The sequence below is a fragment of the Rhopalosiphum maidis genome, chromosome 3 (assembly GCF_003676215.2).
Source record: "Rhopalosiphum maidis isolate BTI-1 chromosome 3, ASM367621v3, whole genome shotgun sequence".
Taxonomy (NCBI): domain Eukaryota; kingdom Metazoa; phylum Arthropoda; class Insecta; order Hemiptera; family Aphididae; genus Rhopalosiphum; species Rhopalosiphum maidis.
The window spans coordinates 13436912-13447494 of record NC_040879.1 but is presented as its reverse complement, the minus strand read 5'-3'; the positions used below and the strand labels follow the sequence as shown (position 1 = coordinate 13447494).

The following is a 10583-nucleotide window of genomic DNA, read 5'->3' as shown; positions in this document are numbered from 1 at the left end:
CAACGTCCGAGTTCATGGAGCAAACGGTTTGCTTAGCCGAAAAGTAATCATTATTTCGTGAACGGAGGGGCGAACGTGGTTATAGAAGATACCGTCAGATTCTGGCCGCCCGGTTGATGGTTTGTGGGAGTAGCGCTGTGGCGGACATTAGGCCGTTCACAATTCGCACAGTTAGACGATGCATCAAATTGTCGTAAACTTTTTTTTTATTCCGTGTACATCGTTTTTTTTTTATTTTCATAAGTTTCATAGGGATTTTTTTCAAAAAACTCGAAAATTCGTGCTATCGACTTTGTCCATATTATTTTTTACACCTTTGCCGTTTTCAAAAATTATTTACGATATAACTTCGATAATGTCACGCCCCATTCGTAATCGTCTGGAAATCATGTTTTAATGTTCCTTATCATTTTTCGTTCATTATCATCTCACTCCAATTCACTTTACCGTCGTCCATCCGGTCCGGCGATCCATGTTTCGTAAATAAAAAACATTTTTTTTTTACCCAAATGTGTGACTTTTAAGGATTTATATTAATAAATACAAACGTTAAAAACTTCAACCATGTATTCTGTTTGGCGACAGTATCAATATGTCTACAGAAATACAGTAAGTACATTAGGCATATGATAAATTGGGAAACGAAATAAAAATCTTGTACTACGAGTATTGAAAAATAAATTAGGGTAAATGTGATTTTCTGTGAAAATTATTATGTTTAATTGCTTATATTTCTTACTACAATTACTAAACAAAATAATTACCTGCATGTAAATGTCACCAATTCACTATGATATTATACATAATGTAGTTATTGATTTAAACTTGGTTTCTTATTAAACTCAAGTTAATATATTAACCAACACATTTATAAAAAAATAATTCCTCTAAATATTATATTTATTTCTTCAATTTATTATATAATATTTTATATTAATATATATTATATTCTAAATGTTCTGTTTATGACATTCTTATGGGTTTCCATGTTCTTTAGGTCATAAGCTCATATTATTTAAACAAGATTACTATAGTTATAAATGATAATGAAAAAATATTATACCTAATTAAAGTAGTATCCACAAGGCCACAAGTTTCTCATAATTCAGTAAAATTATAATTATAGGGCTCCCAAATTTTTTTCGTCCATATTCGTATTCACTTGATTCAAATATTTTTTTTCCAAATGCTATAGTTTATAAGTTCTAATGTTTAATGCATAACACTTCTCAATTTCTTATGTAAATAAATTTAAAAATATTGTAACTTTATGCCCAACATTTTTTTTTTATGTAGGTCTGGGAACCCATGTGAAACCAGTAAAATTGCACTACTTAGTAGTTAATACTCTATGTGGTCGCCACTACTTAATTATGTTTTTACTAATCACTTATTTTAGAAATTTTTATACAATACATAAATTTTATAAAACTTATTTTATATTATAGCATTGTGTGAAGTATTATTCAATGTCGCCTCCACAAAAACCAAATTTTTTCATGCAACTATTAAATAATATAAAAGATGAGATGTCTAAAAGCAAAGAGATGAAACAAAACTTAAAACAATTTCGAGCTGAAAAAAAGAAATTAGAAGAATCTGATAATTTAATTAAAGCTAGGTAATATAATTATGACTGTTCTATTATTATTTTGGTAATTAATTTATAAACATTTTAGACAAAAATTAAACACAATAGAATCAGAAACATTCAAAGTAACTCAACAAGCCAAATCTGTTGCTAATATTGTTATGGCTTCTGTAAAGAAAAAAGTAAATGAAGCTAGTGAGTCTGATTTGGCAAAAAAAGCAGGTATATTATTAAAATATTTCATAAATTAAAATATTTTATGTGCATATGTTTAAATGTTTTTATTATTATTCATTAATTATAAATTAAGGGCTATTAAGCGGAAGTATAAGCAAAACAGTATTGGAAAAAGGATCTAAAATTGGTCAGTCTGGTCCTGTTAAGACTTTTTCAAGTACCGCTGAAGCTATTTCGGCACAAATTGAAAGTGATACTTCATTAAATTCACATGTAAGTGTTTTTATTTTTAATATTCAATATTTGTGTAATTATATTGTTTTACCACTTAATTAGGTCTACAAAGCACCAAAAACTTTGAGAAAACGTTCCGACTTGGGCAATCAAGGAACAGTTGTTCCTAATGAAACAGAGACTGGCATTACTGTTCATAAAGATTCAATGTAAATACATTTTACTTAAGTATTTTTATAAGATAGTTATCATTAAAATATATTTAATATATCTGAGATGGCTAACTTAAGGATAATTTTTCAAAAATTGAATTGTAATTGTTTTTGGGTATTTTTTTTTTTATGAAAATTCATGACATATTTTACTTCTATATTATGAAGTTTCATGGACAATAAAAAAGTTCTAACTATAACAAAATTAGAATTACATTCATATGCGGTGTGTATATGTGTATAGTATATAAGTTAAATATTATATTAGGTAGCTGCCCTTGTGTACTTCATTGCCCATTAAAATGGCACTTCTTGTATGATTCAAACTTTGTTTAATTCATAATACTTATTGTTGGTAGATGAAATAGCGTACCTTTTATACCTTTATATACATATTTTATTTTTACAGTAGAGTCTCGCTAATCCGGACTAGATGGGACCAGACTCTCTCCGGATTATCGAAAATCCAGATTAAACGAGATGACTTTTTTTTTTAACTTATTAATTAATAAACACAATAAATATACTGTCAAAAAACACCTCATTTATTTATACGAATTCAAAATTTATTGATATACAATTTTACATTAGGTACACATTATTATTTTTATTATTAAGACTTGAAAAACTCTGTGATATTTTTTTGTTTTAATGAAGATTGACGTAATTTTGCTTTACAATGTCTTAGACGCATATTATTAGATGTCATATCTTAATTATGGGTATTCCGAAATATATATATGAGTACTAAATACGAAACATAAATTGTCCGGATTAGCAAGACTCTACTTTATTTTAAAAATTATTAACTTGACTGTAAATTAATTTATAAAATTGGAAATAGACTTAAACTTTCTCAACCCGAATAACGCGGATTTGCCTAACAGAAAATAAACTAACTTCGGGGTGTTACAATAATGTACCTAAAAATTCACACATTTAATTTATATATCGTATATATACTATGGTTCTATAAAATATTTATTTCATATGTCATTTTGATTATATTTAGGTAAAATTTCTCAAGCAAATTACATAATTAATTTTATAAAAAAAACTGTTGAATAAAACTACGTACTAAAATTATAATGGACTGGCATCGAAACAATTTCAGCGGACCTCAAATGTGGTCCAAGAATAAATGTAGATATTCTTCAGATATCTTTTCTTATTATTGTATCAACTCCATCTAATAATTTTTGCTTAGGCTATCATAAAAAAACTAATCAAGATTGATAAATTTATTATTTAATATTATAATATTCAAATTCAAATTTTTATTTCAATACTTTAATGTTTCATACATCATATGGCAAATTTTATTTACACAAATAACATATAAAAGGTAGATTTTATAAAGCAGTTGTAAGTCATTCGTGTTGCATGAATCGAAATGTTGATAGACTCTTTCCCATCACCTTAGCGATACCAATTCATTAAATCTTAGTTTATGAATAAAACAATAACCCAAAAAGTTAGTAATCATTAATATATAATTATTATAATATAATATTATATTATGAATTACAATAAAAATATATAGTACATTATAGGTTTTCCTCAAGGGTTATTATTATTATTAATGAAATTTTGTTTTGGTTTTAGGTTATATGAAAGTTGGAAAAAATTCAAATCTGAAAATGCATTCATGCAAAAGTTATCTGACTTAAAAGAACGCTATGATGACAGTGATCATGTTTTAGCACGTGCAACACGTTCAGTAACTGATACTTTATCATCGGTGTTTCATAATGCTGAAATGTCAGATGTAGTCACAGAATTGTGTCGTGTTGAACCTGATTTCAGTCTAGTAAACTTTATTCGACAATGTGAAACTGATATTATACCAAATGTACTAGAAGCTATAGCACGGGAAGATTTAGTTATTCTTAAAGACTGGTGTTTTGAAGCTCCTTATAGAGTATTATCACATCCTATTAATGAGCATCGACAAAAAGGTCATCAAACATACTGCAAAGTACTAGATGTACATAATGTGGATGTTGTAACTGGAAAATTAATGGAACACGGTCCCGTATTAATAATATCATTTAGTGCCCAACAAATCATGTATATTAAAGATGTGAATGGGTTAATCATCGATGGAGATCCTCATACTGTTATCAGAGTGATGTATACTTGGGCAATGTGTAGAGATGTAAATGAAGTAAATCCAAGAGCTGCTTGGAAATTATTAGACATAGCAGCAAATTCCAGTGCCCAGTTGTTGTAAACTGTAACTATAAGGTTTAGATTATTTGTGACAAAATATTTTATTTCTCAAATACTCATACTGTTTAAGTAAATTTTTGTTTGATATTTGATCAATTATTGTTCAAAGTTAACAAAGAACTGTATTATATTAAGGTTTTACCTTAATGTGTTATTACTTATTTAGTAAAATTCTAGTTGGTTTTTATTATTTCAATGTGAATTTGAAAAAAAATCCTCTACTCTACATAAATTGTCTTTCAACAGCTATTAATATAGAAATAATCCAGGGAAATTGTATGTACTTATTATTTTAATCAGAAGTTCAATTAGTTTAAACATTTATTTATCTAATGCCACTATGGTGTCCTCTACAGTGTTTAAATCTATTTAATATTATACACTAAATATTAGTTTGACAAAACTAAACTAAAAAAAAAAATTTAACTATAACAAATTTCTCTGAACATGACTAGTAGAATACATACATTTTATGTTGTATTATAATTTATTTAATTTATGACAACAAAATTAAGATCAAATAAAATTGTTAAATGATACTTTTATTTGTTACAATATAAAGTTTGTATATATTCTTGTGTAATTTTACTCTAGTTCATCACTATTATGTTTTTTTAACAACAAAAGTACTACATAAATAAGTGTCAAAAATTCAAAAATATTCAAAATAAATTAACAATTATATTTATGACTTAAAATATCTTATAATACAAAAGGTTTAAATAAAAAAAATATTTTTAAAATATAAATAAATGAGAAAATTAAAAAAAAAAAATTTTATTTGAATGAATTCAAGAAAATAATTATAAATATTTAAAAAAACCAGTAGTATGCATTTATATGCACAAAATTCATAAATATGCTAGGTAATATGTATATGTTGTATTTAGAATGGTAATTTAATAATGTTTTTCATCAAATGTGTAAGGTTATTTTGAATTTCGAATGGAATTTATTGATTTACAAAAATGCAGTCGTTCAATTTACATTAGCCTTGTTAACTGTTATCCTTATAATACCTATTCTAAGATTAATGTGTGTTTGTTAGTGTCATTGTGTTAATAATTAATGAAATAATAAATTAATTTAAATCATTAATATCGAGTGCACGTTACCACGGACAAAGTTATGGGCTCGTGTGTACAACTTTTCGGCGTTTTCCATGTATATACATATTATTATACATTTATTAGAGGTCAAATTTTTTTTTAACTTAGGTCACTGATGTTGTCAGAAATATGTAAAATATTTTTTCTCAACACGTACTTGACGGCCAAGCAATTATTTAATCGTCACTGATGAATAGCCGCACGTGTGGAAAACACATCATAAACATAATTTGCTTTATACCTAGTTCTGTATGTATCATGATATATATAATATATATAATATATTTATATAAATATATTAATATTGTTTCTCTTGCGTGCAGTAATTGCGTAAAAATATATTACGTCATACATTAACTTGATGGCTATTGGCTGATAACGATGATGAAAAGCAGTACGTTGCCCTTGCCGGCTCTACGGTTATCATGATTTCGTCTATGAGCTGGCGGGACGGACGGAAAGTAAGTTTTCAGTGTTTTCACATTATTTCTATTAGAGCACAATAATTATTGTTATATTTTAATAGTTACACGCTTAATTTCGTCGTCCAGAGAATTCTATATGCATGTCTTGTTATCGCGCTTTATTTTTATAGGTATAACGCGATAAATTTATATAAATATATACCTAGTACCTACATGAACATGAACGTAACATCTAACAGGTACGATTCGATATTAGGTATAATATTGTTATATAAGAAACTATTTAATATTATTATTTTTAAATAATTTATAATCATTATTATTATAGTAAAATCAATACATTCATAATCACTCGGTTCAGAATCTAAAAGACTTACATAAATGAGTTATATTATGATAAATTATTTTTTTTTTAATGTTGAGTAAAATTCATTTTTAAAAAATAAAAATATTATTTCATATAACATGGTTATTGGAAAAGGAATTCGTTTAACATCGTTGTTTCCCAATTGTCAATTTATAATTTATGAAGACGTTTACGTGTTAAATCACTCAGTTATATTTTTTCAAATGAATTGTAATGACAGCTATATAAGTATATTATAATATTACTTATTAGGAGTATTTTCTATTTGCCTGTTTAAGTGAATTCAAAAATTATTAATAAAGTTATTCAAATTAAGATTTTAATTAATGTTTGTTCGGGAAGTTTTTTCTTTTACACTTTCGGCTTTCCTGTATATAGTTGATATAGTTGGCAACTTTTTCTGTATGTCATCAATGGGTTGATTAACAGCTGTCATTTGTGGCGAGATTGGTGAGTTAAGATGATTCTGCGCGTAGCATAAATTAAGTTAAATTTTTACTAGGCATTTTTTGACGTTATAACCTAACGAATAATAGTTTTATGAAATTTTTTTATTTTTATTATAATTTAAGAAATGTTGTTTTTAAAAAATTAACAGTTAACTATAAGTAATTAATTAATAAAAAAAATCTATGTTTCTTAAAATAAAAAGTATTTATATGAATAATAATTTGCGCACAATTATATGAAACTATTAAAGGTGCATATGATAGACAGATACAAGGCACACGAATTTCAAATGGTTATAAATAGCTCAAATAGGGCCATATGATTTGGAAAATTATTCAATATGTATTTAAATTTCAATCTTTAACTATAAAACCAATATATTGGTAATATATAATACATATGATGTGAAATTTTTCTTGTACCTGTCATAGTGTCATCACTTTTTGGGTCATTCAAAATGCATTGGTTTTCAATTTGTGAATGGTTTCTAGTAAAAAATTGAATTTAGTTGATATTTTGTGGGGTAAAATTTACCACAGTCCATCCAGAACAAAAGAAAAGAAGGAAAAACGGAAATTTTTAATTTCCTTATTTTGTTATTATTCAATAATAAATTATGGCTTGAAACTTGAAATTTTTACCAAATTTTTAAATTATAATTTTCAAAATATTTTGAAAGCTATTAGATTCTGTAAAAAATCTTAAAAATTCAATACAAGATTCCTCATGTTTATATATGCAAATAGTAATTTAAAAAAAAGATGAATGTAAACTTTTACCCACACGCAATTTTTATTAAATAAATCTCTTCAGAAATTTCGACGCAAAAATTAGTAAGTTATTTTGTAGGTAGAAATTCTTAAAAAAATTTCTTTTTATATCTCAGGTTTTAAAATTCAATACAAGATTCTATATAAGTTTTTCAACTACGATTAAGAAAAGAAGGTTTTGTACTGAAAAATTAATTTTTATGAGAGCATTTGAAATTTTTACATTGCAAATTCACTCGTAAAATAACTATTTCTCTTCAAACAATGTTTGTTATTTACTTGTTAACCGAAATAAATAAATGTATATTCTATACATGGTATAATTTTCAAAATATTTTGACTGAATTATTTATATGCATGAGAATTTTTTTAAATTTTTTTCTTTAAGTGTCGATAAAAAGTATTCATCCGACTAAGCATAGGCGCAATTTGAGTTTTAAATTTGGGGGGCTATTATAATTTATATGTATATGTACTATGTGTATTCTCCCTATGATATATAAGGTAGAAGGGGATATATACAAACCATTTTGGGGGGCTATGGTTGATTTTGAAGGGGCTTAGCCCCCCAGCCCATCAAATTGCTCTTATGCGACTAAGACTCTTGAAAATATAGAACAGAATTTCATATAAGTTGTTCTTGCTTCTTATTAACTTATTTTTTTATAAAAATGTTAAAAATACATATAGTTAGTAATTTTTATATGTATAACCATTCATTGAAGATCGAATTTTACAAACTTCGTTAGAATCACGAAAATTTTCAACCTACAAGTATTTTGTAGTAAAAAGTATACAAAATTTTCAATTTTTATAGCTAAGGTTTGAAAATGTATTACAATATTGTTCATGAGTAGTTCATATTGGAACTTAAAATCTGAAAAATGTAAAAACATAATTTTTTTTATAGATATTAATTGAAATTAAAATTTAAACGAAGTAACATATTTAAACGACGAATATTGATTTTTATAATTTAATAATATTATTTATAGACCTAAAACTTATATGTACTTACATTATACATTTTACTTTACTCCATGATTTTTTTCAAAATATATGTAGATTAATTTTAAAATATTACCTATTCGTATTATGTATTAAACTACCAATGTAGGTATCTAATCAGTAATCACATTGTTATTTGTTATATTGAAAGCTGCATAGGTGGAAATCGAGAGGGGGTGAGGGGACTAAATTAGGCCCCAGTAATTTCATTAAATTTCCGCTTATGGAAGGTGGTATTGACTCAAAAGTTAATAACAATAATATAATTTGTATAAATAATATATTTTATTATTAAATATGAGTAATATAACAAATGCATTGTTTTCGCCAAAAATGGAATAAACCTACCGTAATACTAATAATTGTAGTACATGTATATTATATAAATTACTTCAGTAGTATTAAAAAATAAATCATGAAATGTTCTTATATTGATATAGGTTAACTGACGATCTCCGCTTAAAATTGTTTTTTTTTGTACAATTTTTAATTTATCATTGATTTCAAATTTAACATATCTTTTACTATCGACACCTAATACTTATTATAACAGTAGAGCGGTACGCCGGTATTCACTTACGACTTACACTTACATACTTTTTTAACTACCTACAAAGTTATTTGTAAATTTTTCTGATTTTGTCAACATTTTAACTTCAAATGCTCATAAAAATAAGTTGTACCAATGTATTTTTAGTATTTTTAAATGGGTATAAATGTCTAATCAAAATGTATGAAGAACTTTGTATTAAATTTTGCAAGCTTTTTGACTCAGCAAGCATTTTTTGTTTAATAATTTATGTAGAAAAATGTTTAAATATTTAAAAATTTAAAATTGAAAATATTTATATTCTCAAAGAGTATCAAAATATTTAGAAAATTATACCATATATTAAAAATAACAATTAATACAGTTGGTGAGCATTTAGTATCTACAATTATTTGTTGTTTAATTAAAAAAATATATCAAAGCGCTCATGAAAAAGTGATTAGACTTTCCTATAAGCTTGTTTTAATTTAAAGTATAAAAACCTATAAGAAATCGTACATTGCATTTTCAAATCTTAGATATGAAAGAACATTTTTATATTTTATTCATTTAAAACTACAAAATAATGAGAAATATTTTCACGATTTTAATGTATATCATCAACATTTTTACTTTAAATGTTATTAAAAAATAACATATACTACATATTTTTACTGTGCCTTGATAAATTAATTTAAGTGAGTGATAAATTCATTTCAAGGGATTTCCAATGAAATTAACTATATTTTATTTTACATATTTATACATATTTTGCCATAAGTACATATTTTTACATATTTTTCAATAATTCCATTTTTCCTACATATTTTGACAATTTGTTCATTTACGATTTTTTTTATAATTATTGATTATGTACGATTGTATTTTTTAATACAAACAATTTTCCAAATTTTCAAAAGTACAACATAGTAACAAAATAATACCAATTATTGAACTTAATCTACGGTAGATATAACTATTACTCCTTCAAAAATAGTCAAAATGCAATATAGTCCAATAACATTAGTGGAAGCCGAAAGATCATTTAGTCAGTATAAGGCAATTTTACGTCCAAATCGAAGATCTTTTGAATTTCAAAATTTCAAAATGGCTGTTATCATAAATTGTAATCAAGATAATTAAAATTTTTATTTTTTTTTAGCTTTTTTTATTTCTATTTTATAATTTGTAACACCTTTTTTAAAATATTTTTACTATTTAAAATATAATTTGTTTCATTAGAAACTCATATGGATATATTATATTATTAAATATTAATAAATAAATCATATTAGTAAAATACATATTTTGATTTTTTTAGCACATATTTATGTACATATTTTGGTTTCATAAATACATATAAATCCGAGCCCTACACATTACAATATACCTCTTTGTTTATTCGCAATTCGGATGTTTTGCTACTTTTGTTTCTATTACTTAACAGTACCTATTATATTTTATGATTTATATATTTTT

At 25.0% G+C, this 10583-nt stretch overlaps 1 protein-coding gene across 1 annotated transcript; it reads left to right on the top strand.

The window, feature by feature from the left end:
• The first annotated feature begins 264 nt into the window (after window positions 1-264).
• LOC113559803 (mitochondrial import inner membrane translocase subunit TIM44) lies at window positions 265-4636 on the top strand. Its single transcript, XM_026965563.1, has 6 exons — window positions 265-609; window positions 1449-1621; window positions 1680-1813; window positions 1902-2041; window positions 2105-2211; window positions 3820-4636. The coding sequence occupies exons 1-6, from the start codon at window positions 565-567 to the stop codon at window positions 4445-4447; spliced, it is 1227 nt and encodes a 408-aa protein (XP_026821364.1). The 5' UTR covers window positions 265-564; the 3' UTR covers window positions 4448-4636.
• The last annotated feature ends 5947 nt before the right edge of the window (window positions 4637-10583 follow it).